This window comes from Sarcophilus harrisii, chromosome 6, assembly GCF_902635505.1.
Source record: "Sarcophilus harrisii chromosome 6, mSarHar1.11, whole genome shotgun sequence".
Lineage (NCBI taxonomy): Eukaryota > Metazoa > Chordata > Mammalia > Dasyuromorphia > Dasyuridae > Sarcophilus > Sarcophilus harrisii.
The window spans coordinates 161021805-161037554 of record NC_045431.1 but is presented as its reverse complement, the minus strand read 5'-3'; the positions used below and the strand labels follow the sequence as shown (position 1 = coordinate 161037554).

Genomic DNA, 15750 nt, shown 5'->3' with positions numbered 1-15750 from the left:
GAGATGACTCAATTAATATGGAGAGTTAATTAATATATTTTTATTGCTCTTCTGCCCCTTGTCATCTCTTTATTGCTCAATGTAGGAAGATGATTATGAGCATTTGCCCAATAAGTGACCCTGTTTAAAAGCCTCTGAACTGCCTCTGTACTGGCTCATTGGGCCAAATAGATATTTAAATATCTGTTTATCACCCTGGCTCATGGGTCTGCTCACTGGCTTTTTAAGACTTCCTGAAAGGTCAAGGTAGGTCTGTCAAGGTCTATTCATAGACTCATTTGCTAACCTATGGATTCTATATTTTGCATAGATCTCCTGGAGGACGAAGGTAAAGAGCTAGCAGCCAACAAGACTCTATATTTTACAATGCTTCTTCTCTATCATCTGGGTATCAAGTGTTACAAAACTAAGGCCCTGGATGAAGGGGGGAAATTTTATTAGAGGAATCCATGAACCCTTTAATAAAATGCAATTGACTCAGAGCTCTGCCTCACTTTCTTTTATTATAGATTGGACAATTTTGGACTCCACAAATAAAAAAAAAATTATTTCACAGGGTTATTATGAAATTAAAAGTCACAAGTTAGAAAATAGAGTTAGGGTGTTGAATTGAGGTACAATTACAACAGTGAAGAAGAATACTGAAAGCCTGACAAAAACAACAAACTTCAGATACAAGAACCAAAAAAAAAAAATCACAATAATCTTGGATCATTAACTAAATGGGAAACAGCAGCCCTATATACATCAATGAGCCTTGAGAGCAATACTAATTACTACATAACAATTCAATAATTAGGGTTCCTAAAGTTGATTGTGAATCATGAAAATGATCAACAATTATTATTAGGTACCAGCTATGTGCCAGGCAATATTGAGAAAAAAATCAAGTATATTTAATTCTGTTATTTAAGAAGGTATTATATTTTAGAAAAATTTCCACATAAAATTTAATCAAACAAATTTAGAGTTTTAAGCATCTTAAAAGAATTCTGCTTAAATTCTTTAACTTCTCATTGATAATTTCATAAGATCAAAGTTGCAAAAATTAGGCAATTTACCAGGCATCTGAGTATTTAATTACTTGGAGTCACTCCATGGTGATTAATGCTTTCTAAAATATGGGGTAATTGCCTGATAGATGATGCTCACTCTACCTCAGTGTGGAAATCTTTTAAACCAGTAGAATTTTCATAGTACACTGGATCTGTGATTGGGTTGAAATACTATAATTCAATATTAAATGTATTGTGTATCATACTATATATCTCCCCCATCATGTACGATAGTCTCCATCTTTTTTTAAAGTGTGGATTGTGTGTTTTGTTGGTGAATACAATCAGTATTATATATTAATACTACAAGATTTGACTGCAACTTCCTAAGATATGAAAAGAAGCATTCATTCTAATTTTAGAACCTGTTCTACCAAAATCAGTCCTGCCCTTCAATAAAGGGGATTCCTAATTGAGTTAGAGATAGAAGTCATTATTTGATTGACATTTGTTAACTCTTGATGATATAGCCTCTCCTACATAAACTTTGTATATTGTTATTTTTCCTTTAAGAGGAAAATAGAATAGAAACATGGAGTGTTGATTGCTGTGACTGATGGAGTCTTATGTGAGACTGAGAAAGTACTAATGGAATCTCATTTCTTATGAGACTGACAGTTAACTGTCTTTGGTGAGTTTGTGAGGGAATTATTCAGCTAACTGCCAATGGAAAAGGTACTCTGTAAAGACATTTTGGGGTGAATTCTTCAGGGGAGCTGAATGAGATGAATAGATTTGCATTGTTAGGGAAACCTGAACTGAATTCAGTCTTGATTTATGGAGAAAAACAGTTACTTGAAGAGGAATTGAGTCCTTACATTTAAATAAGAATTGACATTTAGGACTATAGTTTCAATCTTTTAAAATGGCAGTAGGCAATGCATGAGAGAAATTCTAGTCTATGGCTTTTTTCCCCATGCTTTCCCAAATCATAGAAGTAACTTTGGCAATAGATGCCTTTTTATTTTGTTATTGATTACAATTAATTAATTACATGGTTAGTGATGGTGATATATAAATAAGGCTAGAAATTTGTGCACGAGGGTGAAAGAAGATCTTGAAACATCCTATTAATAATTAATTAGCTGATTATTGAGAGATTTGCCATTTTAGTAATTTATTAAATAATATCTAAACATATCTGTGCATCATCTTTGAAGTCAGTGAAAGAATTAATTAATGAAACAGTCAATAACACTTTGAAGCAGAAGGGTACAATGAATTTTATACAGCCCCTATATAACACTGTGCTTAGTGTTTTTGCAAATAATTTATCATTTGATCCTCACAAGAGCCTAGTGATATTATTATTATCCCTATTTTTGTGGTTGCAGTTGAATTATTTCAATTATGTCTGACTTTGTTACCTCATTTGGGATTTTTTTGGCAAAGATAATAGAGAGGCTAACCATTTTCTTCTCTAGGCCATTGGATCGATGAGGAAACTGAGGCAAACAAGATTAAATAACTTGCCCAAGATCACAAAGCTAGTAAATTATGAGGCTAAAAAGTTGAACCCTGGTCTTCCTAACTCTAGACTTAATGCTTTATTCACTGTACCAACTAGATGTCCCATCTTTCTTCAGTTCAAAAATGGAAAGAATTTCACTTACTCCCTACTATAAAAACATTATTTTGAAAGTAAACATTGAATGAGTCATTACATAGAGGGAAATCATTCATTTTATTTCAAGCTTTAAAACTTTAAAACCTTTAAACTTTTCCTGTTGAAGCTCAATTTGAGTACTTACATTAGACCTTTCTTATTCTCCCCAATTACATTGTGTTTCGGCATAGTACTGGACATGTAATTTCATTGTATAACTCCCAGATAAGAAAAATCCCTTCATTAATGCAAGTTGACACCTTCTACTCAACTTATGGTCTTAGAGTTACCTAGGGTAGTAAATGGTAAATGATTTGCATAGAGTCACACAGCCAATATAATTCTGTCTCCTAAGTCAACTCCCTATTCATCCCACCTTGTTGACTTGTATAAATTTTCCACATTTCTGTGTATTTATTATTTTCCCAAACAAATGGTGTAAATTCCTTGAAGGCAGGAATTGTTTATATTTTTGTCTTTGTGACCCCAATACCTAGTAGAATGCATGAAACACTATAGTTACTTAATAATTACCTGTTGAATTAAACAGAAATGGGACACAGTCATTTGTCAATCAGTTTTCATGAACTGATCTTAGAGACCTGAAACTTTAAGGAACACCAAGAAAAAGACTTGGGAAGGCCATACAAGATCTGGCTGATGATTTAACATCCAACTATATAAGTATCTTTTTAAAATCTCCTTGTCCAAATCTGATTATTCTGTGCAACTCTTTCTTGCTCTGTTCCCTTGCCCATCGTCATGGTCTCATTCCATCCCTGTCCATAGAATCTTATATAGAAAAGAGAACATTAGGATAGGCTTTCCTAGTCTAGTTCTCTGTTGTGCCCTTAGAAACTCTCTAAAAGAAAGATTAGGGATGAAAAATCAACAAGAACAGGTCTCTCCAATTCCCCTTCTATCATTCCTTCACCAAATCATATTTTGTTTTCTGAATGGCTATAAATTCTACTGGAAATGAAGAAAAGAGAGATAATATTAATGAATTAATTCTTATTTTTAAATTACATAATGAATTTTATATAATGAATTAATTCTAATTCACTGATGGTGAAATGTAGGTTATCTACTGGAAATTGATTCAATTATTTTTCTTCCTACAGTAAGTTTGAATGGATCTAACATAGTACTTTAAAAGATGAAAAGGGGAAGGTGATAAGCATTTAAATAGCACCTACTATATGACAGATACTGTGCTAAGCAATTTTTTTGTTACAAATATTATGTCATTTGATTCTCACAACAATCCTGGAAGATAGGTGCTGTAATGATTCCCATTTTACACTCCAGGAAACTTAGACAAGCAGAGGTGAAGGGATTTGCTCATGGTCACACAGTTAGTAATTTTCTAAGGCAGGATCTGAACTCGAGTCTTCCTGATTCCAGACCCAGTACTCTATCTACAACACTTTACAAAGGCTGAACATTACTAAAGCTTGGTTTGTAGAGAGTCAGAAGATTATATTAATGAAGCATGCAAATAAAAGGCTTTGTTTGGAACAGAAAACTTACCTCTAGTAGATAAAGATCTTTATTTCTAAAGATTATATATATAAAATATTTAATATTTATTAAATCAAATATTAATGTTAAATTTAATATTGTTACATATGTTAAGGTTACATATCAATATTTAAACTATAGATGATATATATTCAAGCTTAAAAACAGCTCATTTGCATTACATTGTATTTGAGATATCTGAGTTATAGCTCACCCCTTCTGGGAGAATAAAGGTGATGACTTGATGGTGGCAAAAGAAGGAACCTGCTTTTCATCTTGTATTTTCAGCCGGATAGGCTTTTGTACTCCCCAGAATATATCCAAAATTCCCTCAATAACTAGGTTGTCATCTTCAATCTAGGAAAAAATTATCCCATCAATACTCTTTGTAATATATCAATAACTATAATATTTTCCCTGGGAAATATAACAATTCAATATTAAAAATATAAAAGTCTGTCAGAAATAATAGCAGGAGAAATTCACAAAAAAACTACATTTGTTTTGTTTCCCTGTTTATAAACAATTTCACTTGTTAGGGCATCCTTTCATTTTTGATAAGAGATATAGTAACTCATTCATTGATTTTTAAAATAAATTTGTAGTGGTATCCTTTATTTTTAAATTTTCTTCTAGTATCCCTCCTCTCCCCACTTCCAAAGAACCATCTTATAACTTACCAAGATATATATAACTAGAACTAGAAAACTCTAAACTCAAAGTACAAATTATACCCAATAGAGATCAAAGAAACAGGAAGAAGCCCTATATGTATAAAAAAATTTATTGCAGTTTTTTTTGATGGTATAGATGAGAAAAAACAACAAATTGTGGTATACAAATATGATAGAATACTATTATAAGAAATGAAGAAATATTATTTTGAAGAGGCATGAAAAAAAACTTGTATGACTGATGCAGAGTGAAGTGAGCAGATCATGAAAGAATAATTTTCATTAAAACATAAAAATTATAAAAATGAAGAATTTTAAAGTCTTTCAAACTGATGAATGAAATAAGCAGAATAAGAACAATTCCTATAAGGCCAATAGGTAGAGCTTTGGATAGAGAGCTGGTCTTGAAGCTAAGAATATCTGAATTTGATGCTTACTCAGATGCTTACAAACTGTGCTACCCTGTACAAATCACTTTACCTAGATCTGCCTCAGTTTTCTCAACTGTAAAATGGGAATAATTTTCGGACCTATTTCCCAGGGTTGTTGTCATGATCAAATAGATGCTTTAAAGCATCTTTTAAATTTTTGAAAGCTTTATTTTTGTTGTTGTTGTTGTTATTATTATTATAATAACAATTCTGGGAAGAAAATTTTAAAAGCTGTAAGAAAGATTCAATGACTCTTATCAGAATTGGCTCAAATAGTAAATAACATACATACTCAATAAAGGTATAGAAATCTATCTCACCCTGCAGGAAAATAGGAGGGGAATGGGATTTGGGAAGGGGGAAGAGTGATAAAAGAGAGGCTACAGTGAGGGAGGAGGGAGTGGTCAGTAGCAAAACATTTTGAGCAGGGACAGGATGTGTTGAGTACCATACTTAAGTGTGGAACCCAGAAAGCCTGTAAAAGGCTAAAGGGGACTCTGTACCTTCAAGGGGTGGGTCGGTTCTCCAAAGCTGTGAATCACCACACACTAGAGAAACTAAAGGAATGCTTTGTTATTATAATCTTTATCTTACTCTTTGAGTAGAGCTGACAGAGTCAGGGAAAGAGCAAAATAACTTTATATAATTTGCAAATTGAGGGGATGTCAATCAATTGGGCAATGGCTCAATAAACTGTGCTATGTGTTTGTGATGGAATACTATCATTCTGTGGGAAATAATCATCAGGATGTTCTCAGGGGAAAAAAAAATCTAGGAAGTCTTCCATGAACAAAGTGAAATATATACTGTACACTGTAGGTATATACAAAGTAACAGCAATGTTCTGGGATGACCAGTTGTAAATGATTTCCTATTCTCAGTAATATAATCATTCATGAATAGTCTGAAGGAATTATGATGAAAAATCTTGCCCATAACTAGAGAAGAAAATGATTGTGTCTGAATAAAGACTGAAGCATTCTCTCCATCTTTCTTTCTTTTTAATTTAATTTTTCTTGAGGGTTTTTATTTTCATTATGGTGGGAGATCTATATTTTCTTTCACAAGTTGACTTCTATGGAAATGTTTTGCATAACTTCACATGTGGTTTCTTAATTGTGGGTGGGGATAAGAGTGAGAACCTAGGGCTCAAAAATCTTAAAAACAAATGTAAAAAAAATGTTTTGAATGTAACTGGGAAAAACTTTAAATAAATAATTTTTAAAAAGAATTCAGTGACCATCAGTTATTTCAGAGGATTCATGTTGAAAAATGTTATCTGCCTTCTGACAGGAAGTTAATGAATTTAGGATTCAGAATATTGCTATACAAAGCCAGTGAAGGGTTTTGTTTTGCTTGACTGTACACATTTGTTAATTGTATTCATTAAAATACTTTTAAAAATACAGAGATTGGTAAGGTTACAATTTTTTTAAATGAGGGGACTTATGTTAGAACAAACTAATAAAAATGCTTACTTGAAAAATAAAATTAATAAAGGACTTTTTAAAAGAGAAGATTAAAAACATTAATGGGATTGCTAGATAATATATACATATGATATGTATATAGTTGTATATGTGTATACACACACACATACACATACACACATTTCTTGAAATTGTTTTGTCTTAAATATCACCTCATTGTCTCTTTGGGGAATGTAACTATATTCCCTGATTTAAACTGTATAATTTTCTGAAATAGGTGTTTTTTGTTTTTTGTTTTTTTTTTTTGCTTGATTGTTTGTTTTTAAGAGGCATGTAACTCTACTGTATTATATTCTATGGCAAATAAGATGGAGAGCTGGAGAGAAAAATCATTCCTTCTTCCCTTTTCTGGAAGAGGCTCAGGGGTCACACACTATTGTTCCCTTGAATTCCTTAAATTATTCCATTGTCTCTAGCGCTCCAGGACAGGCTTAGCTGTTTAAAAATTGTTTAAAGATCTTCTAGAGCATGGCCATTCCTTACCCAGATAAAGGTAAGTTGTCTTTCCAATATAATCAGATAAATTCTTTCATCAGATGACTGGACCAGAGACAAATCCTTGCAATTTAACATACAAATTTCTGGTTAACTCTGTCCTTTGTCCCTTCCTTACCCCTACTTTCTTTGATGACATAAGCAGCTGAGGATGGAAGTGAAGGACCAAATCCTCCCTCTGCTCTCCTCCACCCCCCCACCCCCCCATAAAAACAAGAAAGTGATGTAACTGAATACTCTAATCCAGAACAATCATTCCTTAACTACTTGGGTCAAATCTTATTTTAAACACTTACACTGACTCATTTACTTCAGTCATTTCTGAAACAGACTGACTGTTATTATCATTTGGCTCTAGAATTGACCTTTCAGATTTGTTGTCTTGGAGGATGATGCAGAAGTGGAACTCAGAGCTTTTTGTATAATATACTCCGATATACATGCTTCTTCTTAGTAAATTAAATGATGACTTTGGCATGACATCTTTTCTTAGTGAGATTCAAACTCTTTGAATTGTTTATGTTAAATCAAAAGGGAAACTTATCAAGTGATTTCAATGGAATCATCAAATGGATGAAATTGCAAATTCAAGGATTCTCTTTTTCTTAAAAGTTTTTTTTAATGACCATATTTCCTACTTTAGTGTTATTCTGAGGATAGAATTGATTATATCTTTATTTAAATATATATATCTATCCATACATCTGTTATCTCTTTGTTTTTATTTTATTTTTCATTTATGGAATAAAACAACACAATACAAAAAATGATTGCATAAGAAACTTCAAATCTACCAAGCACAACTTGCTATTCCTTTCAAATATACAATGAAATTATCAGGTAAATTTCTTTTTTCCCCTTCTTTTCTTCCCTATCCCTCCGCCAAGATGGTTGCCATTATATACAAATAGGTATTATACATCTATCTATATCTATATATGTAAAATTATTCAATACATACTTTTATTTACTAATTCTTTCTCTGAATTTATATAGCATCTTTCTCTATGTCCTTTATTTAATTTAGGTGTTTATAATCAAAATAACTTATTTGCTCAAAGTTGTTCTTAAAGCAATATTGGTGTTACTTAGTTATGCTGATTTTGGTCTTCATTATTTCATGCATATGTTTTCATGGTTTTCTCAAATCAATGAACCCATTATTTCTTATAGGACACTAGCATTTTCTCACAATCATATATCACAACTTGTTCAGCCATTCCTTAATTTTTAAGAACAATGATGTTCTTACCTCACCATATACAATATGTCGGTTCTTCTGGTCTCTGTAAAAAACGTTGTAGGTCTTCAATAAAAAATCAAGCTGATCTCTATAAGAAATTATAATAACAAAATACCATCATTCTTAATAATATTAATATCAAGAGAAAGTCACTGAATTTTCATTTCCCAAAGCAGATGGAATAGAAAAGAATAATTTAATAATTTCTTTCCCCAAAATTTCTTTCCCTCTCTAGGACCAAAGTAGAAGGTTGGTAATTAAAGCTTAGTTTTAAAAATAGGATGTTTCTTAAAATTTCTGTACCCATGGCAAATTTTGGATGGGAAGGGTGATTAAAATCTATTTCAAAGAAATGGACTGAAAAAATGATATGAGACAGCTAACCTAAGAACTCAAAAATTATTTCCCACAATTATCTCTTTGTAGTAGATGGAGCTTGGCAAGGGTCTGCCCTTATTTGTTGTCTGGATATACTCCAGCCTGCAGGCATTTTTATCTATTTCAGCTTGGCTTCAATTCTCTCCCTCCTTACTTCTCTGAGTCATGGTTTCCTTCAAACCTGAGCTAAAATCCTACCTCATTCAAGAAGCATATCTTGCTACCCTTTAATGTTAGTGTTTTCCTTCTATGATTATCTCCAATTTATCCAGTATATTTGCACATAGTTTTTCGAATATTGTCTCCTCCAGTAGAACTTGAATCCTTTGAGAATAAGGGTTATTTTTACTTTTCAAGGTATTTCTAGTGTTTGGCACAGTGAATGGCTCAAAGGCACATAGTAATAAATGCTTCTTGATAGTTGTAGGTAGCTTGGCTATTTATTTTATCATAATTACAAATCTAGAGAAAAATTTGTAGGTGTTGGGGTTTGTGGGAGAAGTAGGGGTGGTTGGCCTTTCTGGCTCTTGAAGAATCAGAATATAACAATCTTGTACGGGACGACATAAAAGGAAAGTTATTATTTGGGAGGAAAGGCAGATTCTTTGACTTCAGCTGCAATGAAAATAATCTGGTCCAGCATTCTTTATATTTAAATAATCTAGTTCAGCATTCTTTTATATTTAAATTTAAATTTAATAAACACCAGAAAATTACTTTTTATGAGACTTTAAATGTCAAGCTCTATATTTTGCATTTTAACAAACAATAGGAACCCACTGAATATTTTTGAGTAGAAGATTGGCACAGCCATATCCATGTCTTGGGAAGATTATTTTGTTATTTGTTGGGAAGGAGCATATACTGGAGAAGGGACAAATGAGAAGTAGAGAGATAAATTAGAAGATTACAGTAACAGTTCATGTGAGAGATATAAAAACAAAATTAGAGTGGTAAAGCTTTATGAATAATAATAATAATAAGATGAATATAAAAGATGTCACAGCTGTAGAATTGACAATATGCAACAATTGATTCTACAAGAGTGATAGGGGAGTAGAAAGACAAAGATAATCTCCTAGTTGTGAAACTTGGGTAAATAGAAGGATGCCAGTTAATGGAAAAATAGAATAGAAAACGAGAAATTAGAAGAAAAAATAATTTTCCTTAAAAGAAAACAAATTTAGACAAGAGGTAGGATAAGGGGGAAAGATGATGAGTTATATTTTTAAAAATGTTTTCATTTCTTTGTATACTTACCTAAGACTTATTTATACATGGGACTTGTTTATATACATGGGACTTGTTTGTATACATGGGACTTATTTATACATGAGACTTATTTATACATTCAAACCTGATCTCAGACACTCACTAGCTGGGTGACCTTGGACAGGTCACTTATCCCCATTTACCTCATTTTCCTCATCTGTAAAATAAGCTGGAGAAGGAAAGGCCAAACCACTCTAGTACCTTTGCCAAGAAAATCCCAAAAGGGGTCATGAAAAATTTAACACAAGTGAAATGGCTAAACAACAACAAAATGAGCTTAAGAAGATAATGGTAAACCTGTTTAAGCTGGCAAAAGAAAGATCAAACTATTCCAGTACCTTTGTCACTACCTAAATGGGGTAGTGACTGAAAATGATTGAAAAACAACAGTCTTTAAACACCTATGCATTCATTGAGACAAAGTAGATGCTATGATCATTGTATTCTGCCTACATGTTGTCTCTGTATAGCTTCCTTAAATAATTTAAACTGTCTTATCTATATGAAAATAGGTCTATGGATAACAAAGTGAGGTGGAAATCCTACAATTCCCCTAGCTTCACCACTTTAGGGGTGTGCTACCTATAGTACAAAGATGCTGAGTGACATCAGAGCTGATGATTTTTTAAAACCTCAATCATTTAGCCATTTCAGTCTGTTACTCTTTCAGTATAAAGAAACTTTAAAAATTACAAAGGTCTCTAGATGTCTATAGAAAGAGGGATAGGGAGAAAAAAGGGTTAATTGCTTTTTTAAAAAATTGCTAATGGCTTTTAAAGAGATGTTATGTGAGTTGATTTTGCTATTTATTTATATAAGGATATAATATTCTTATATAAATTGTTTGCTGTCTTGGAGAGGGAGGAAATAAGGAAGAGAGGGAGAAAAAAAGGAACTCAAAATCTTACAAAAATGAATGTTGAAAACAATCTTTGTGTGTAATGAGAAAATTGTCATACAGCTCATTTTTATCCAAAGTATGCCTTGAACCCAAATCTTCCTAATTTTAGGGTTTGCCTTCTATTTATTCTAAAACTTTCCTCTTCAAACTTGCTTTTTTTTCCTCCTTTTTTGAGGGAGGGAGAGGTTTAAAGGGGAGACCAAATCAATGTTGTCTAAAATCACAATGGAAACTCCCTCTACCAATGCAAGTTATATTTTTACAGCTTTCTGAAGCTTGAATAGGTGGAACATTGGTCAAGTAAGATTTAAAATTAGAAATGTGTGAAAATTTGCTCATTATCACCCAGCCAGTATTTGTCAGAGATGGGACTTGTACCTGGATCTTTTGACTAAAAGGCATCTCTCCCTTTACTATACTGGGCTGCCTCCCAACATGATCAAATGGATCAAATCCTATCTTTTGGCTTCAGTTTTAAAGCTCTGAATGCTTAATATTATCTTTGAATCTTAAGACTATCAATCCAACTGGGAATTCCAATTCTGCACCTGTTCCTCAGCCGGGAACAAGGCAAGATTATCTTTATCCCACCATCTGAGCTCTATCAGTGAATCCACAGGTGGTGTTAGGGAGAGAAGGAAGCAGGGCTCCCCTTTCACATTCTAGGCAAATTCCAACAGCCTATATTGTCAGTGGCAGAGTAACTAGACCATGGACAAAATTACCCAAGTCTGTACCTACTCATGATGTTGCTGGGTGGCCAATAACTTAGGAAGGCAGCTATTGTGTTTGAAAGTGGTTCTGCCAGCTTTTTTTACACCTTACCCCTTTTCTTCCCTCACCCACATATTGTTTGATACACTAACAATAGCCTCTTTAATGTTCTTGGAATAAAATGCTCCATCTCCCAACTGAAGGCATTTTCTCTGTTTGTGCCCTGTATACCTGGGCTGCTCCTCTCCTCCTCTCTATTACCTGGTTTGCTTCAAGTTCCACTTAAAGTCCTATCCTCCTCAGAAAATTGTTCCTGATCCCCTTTAATGCTAGTTTGTTCTTCAGATCATTATTTTAAATTTATTCTCAATGTAGCAGTCAGAAACCTTGAGGGTCTTCCCTTCTCAAATTCATTCATTCATTTAGATTTTTTTGGACTAAGTGAAAGAGGAGATTCTTTGCCTCAATTGCTACCTAATCACTTAATTACTTAATCACTGATTGCCTGTTAACATCAGTCAAACTGAGATCTGTTGAAGACCTTAGCTTAAAAAGGATAAGGTTTCCCATTTCATCCAGGGCGGGTCTCCAGTCGTCTTGATCTATATCTTGTCACAGTATCCAGATGGTTCTGGAGGGGAAAATGAGCTTGCACAGCCCTCCCTCACTTAAATCCAACTCACTAGCATGTTATTATATCGCCTCCCTAATGTCATGGTCACAGGCAGAACAAACAACAGCTTGTTTTTACACAATTATTTGCATGTATTCTCCCTCCATTGTGTAAGCTCCTTGAAGGCAGGGAATCTCTTCTGTCTTTTTTTGTATCCTCAGAGTGCTGGAATGTAGTGGGCACTTCAAAAATGTTTATTGACTGATTGGTTTCCAAGCACATAATATCCATGGTGCTCCCTTGGCCACATCATCTTTGTAGACAGGCTAAACCAGACTGAAGGTTATAGATAGGCCTCAGACTTGTGAGTTAGGGGGATGTCTTCCCCAAGCATGTGAAGACCCTCTCTACACTAGAATAGGTGGATGAGAACAATTTGTTTGAATGGCCATGAAGGTGGTTGAACTGGGTGAAGGATAGACCCTAGACTTGGTCAGACAATGAAGATGTCAAGTCATCCACTGCATCTTAGATCATCCTGACTTTTGTCCTGCTTTTGACTTTGATGACTCAGGAAGAGAGGGTGAGGCTGATGATTCTGTGCAGGTCTTCCTCACTTCAGTCCAGTTCCTGTGTACATCAAGACATCATCCATGATGTCATTAGTTCTTTTTGAAAAGGAGGGAGGAACAACAACAAAGGCAAAAGGGCAGGAGGAAGTGCCCTCTTCTACACAAAATCCTACATGCTTCAACCAGCTCTTTTGGAGGACTTCTTTTTCCTCCCAAATATTACTTTGATATTCATTTTAATTTAATAGCACCTATGAGAGAAGGAACATATAAAGTATGTGGTAATGTGCTGAGTTTTCAAAGAGATTAGCTGGTTCTGGAGGAGTAAGGGCATTCTTACAGAATAGCAATATCTAAGGAACACTTAATACACAGAAAATATTTTTCCCATATTCAAAGGTTCTTTTTTATTTTTTAATTTAATAGAAAATAAAAACATAGAGATAAAAAAGAAAACAAAACAAAGCAGAACGTTGATATGATACATAGAAAATATTATAATCACAGACTTATACTAGGGAAAATACTGCTATAAGACTTAAATCAGAAGAATTTGACAACTTCCCTCCCAAAGCTATTGTGAGAAACAAAGAGGTCCTGTACCTTTCCTCCTACAAAAAGGGAGAATGGCCTAGACCTAGATGTTATATAACCTCACAATCATGTAAAGTTAAAATAAAGAACATCTCAAACCTGGTAATACAAAGTACTAGGGTTCCCCAGGAAAACTTCCTCAAAGTTCCACTAAAGAACTAGTGGTTAGTTAGAGCCTAGGGCAAAGTCCTTGGTAATAGATCATTGTGGGGGAAAAAATAAGTGAACCATAATAGACCTCTCTTTCTGGAACAATTACAAATCAGTTTGTTCCTAAAACAGAAGAAGCTATTGTTGTACACACTCATGTTTGCATAAGAAATTATCTAATGGTCATCATTATAACTTGGACACAAACTTTTTCTACATTAGGTTAACTCCAATCTGAGGAGCATTGTATTTTAGTTCTTTTTTGAAGATTGGATTTCTTTATCTTACTCAAGCTGGTTATGTAGGGGAGTTGTTCTGTTTATAACCAAGACCAGTAAGATCCTTTTTAGGCAATCTGATGGTCCATCTGATTCCAGAAGCTTACCACATTAGTGAGGAATTCATGCCAATACCCAACTGAATAATCTGTTGTAGTTCAAATGACCTTCCAGTCTTTTCAATAGCTGGGATTATGGTAGGAATAGTATCAATAGTACCTCAATAGTAGGAATTAGAACACCTTTAATGCACCTCCATACCTAGCAGTTAGAATTCAGGGCTCCTTAAACTTTCCCCACTGACAATAGGCATGAAAATCAAACATTTACTGAATATAAATCATAATTTCACAACCCCCACATTCAGTTATTCCTCCATTGCCGATTTCGATAAAATCAACATAAGAAATTAAATAGGAATTTGGGGGGGGGGAGGTTTGTGGAAGCTGCAAACACCATGTTAGGACCAGCAGATGACATAGAAACAGTTTAGAAACTCAGAAATGCATAAAATATATGTACAGTATTTTACAACATCAATATATTTTATCTTTTAATACTATAATAATTCAGACTTCTCTAATACAAAGGAGGGGCCAAAATATTTTACAAGGATTTTCTAGATTTCTGTAGCACAGCACCCTTAACCCTTGTGCTGTGGAAAAGACAATTGTGATCTCTAAGATAGAAAAGATGTCATTAGAGTTCAATTCATATAGGAACTTCCTCTCCGATATCCCCAACAAATAGGTGTACAGCTTTTGTTGGAGGACTTCTGGCACTCTATGAAATTTTCTTTAGGTTTAGGTGACAACTGCATTTTCCTTCACATAATTTGTCAATTCATTGATGTATTATAGAATGTTCACTTTTAGTGTGAGCATTTACACCTTGAATATTAGTAATAGCTACAAATCAGGGCTTGATTTATTGTCTTGTTGATGATCCAGACTTAAGACAGTGAAGGAAAATGTTAATAATTCTAATCAAACTTAAAAGAGTGTTTTGTGTATAATGTCTCTCTCCCTTCCCCTACCACCTCCCAGGGAGAGTTAAACATTTACCAGCATGACTGTTTATCATGAACACAAACCTTAAAGGTTAAAAAGACTAACATATTTTGCAGCTTTTGTGGTAGAAGCAGTATCTGTTTTACATAAATTAGGTTGGCTGATTTCTCTGTAAAGGTACAAGGAAACTGTCCTTGTACTTGGATTGGTCTAGGGTGGAATCACTTGTGCTTTCCTAGTTGCCTGAGGAATAAAATGTACCTCATGAATAATTATATAAACAATAAATAATGAAGTATTATTTCATATGCCTCATTATTGGTATAATTATCACTAGGTGAATAGTAAAACTTTCTGATCAGGAATTGCCCACATGGTGAATGTAGAGGAAAAGGAGAACCTAGTTAACTTGAATTAATTGATCCTGATTGATCCTTTTTATGGTGGAATGAATGCTTAATTTATGACCCACAAATGTCACACTTTATTCCAATCTGAAACCTGAATATCTCCACAGTGGTTAGTTAATATCTTAAGTATTATTAGTAAATCCTATTTATAGAAAGCCTTAGGCTGCTAAGCTCACATATTTAATTTGTGGGCTGCTCCAGATGGAAGAGCAAAAAAAAGTAGAGAATTCCATATAGTTTTCTGTTTGCTTTTGTTTAGATTTTTCAATGGGACCTAACTCTTCCTGACCCTAATTAGGATTTTCTTGCCAAAGATGCTGGAGTGTTTATCATTTTTTTC

The 15750-nt window shown here is 33.7% G+C and overlaps 1 protein-coding gene across 1 annotated transcript in view; it reads right to left on the bottom strand.

Annotated features, from left to right (window-relative positions):
• RASSF6 (Ras association domain family member 6) overlaps positions 1–15750 on the bottom strand; it is a 59554-nt gene that overhangs the window by 22146 nt on the left and 21658 nt on the right. Inside the window, exons 3-4 of the mRNA XM_031942251.1 lie at positions 8528–8606; positions 4400–4542 (exon numbers count right to left, since the gene is read on the bottom strand). Of these exons, the coding sequence (XP_031798111.1) occupies positions 4400–4542; positions 8528–8606 (222 nt within the window). The remainder of the gene's footprint in view (positions 1–4399; positions 4543–8527; positions 8607–15750) is intronic.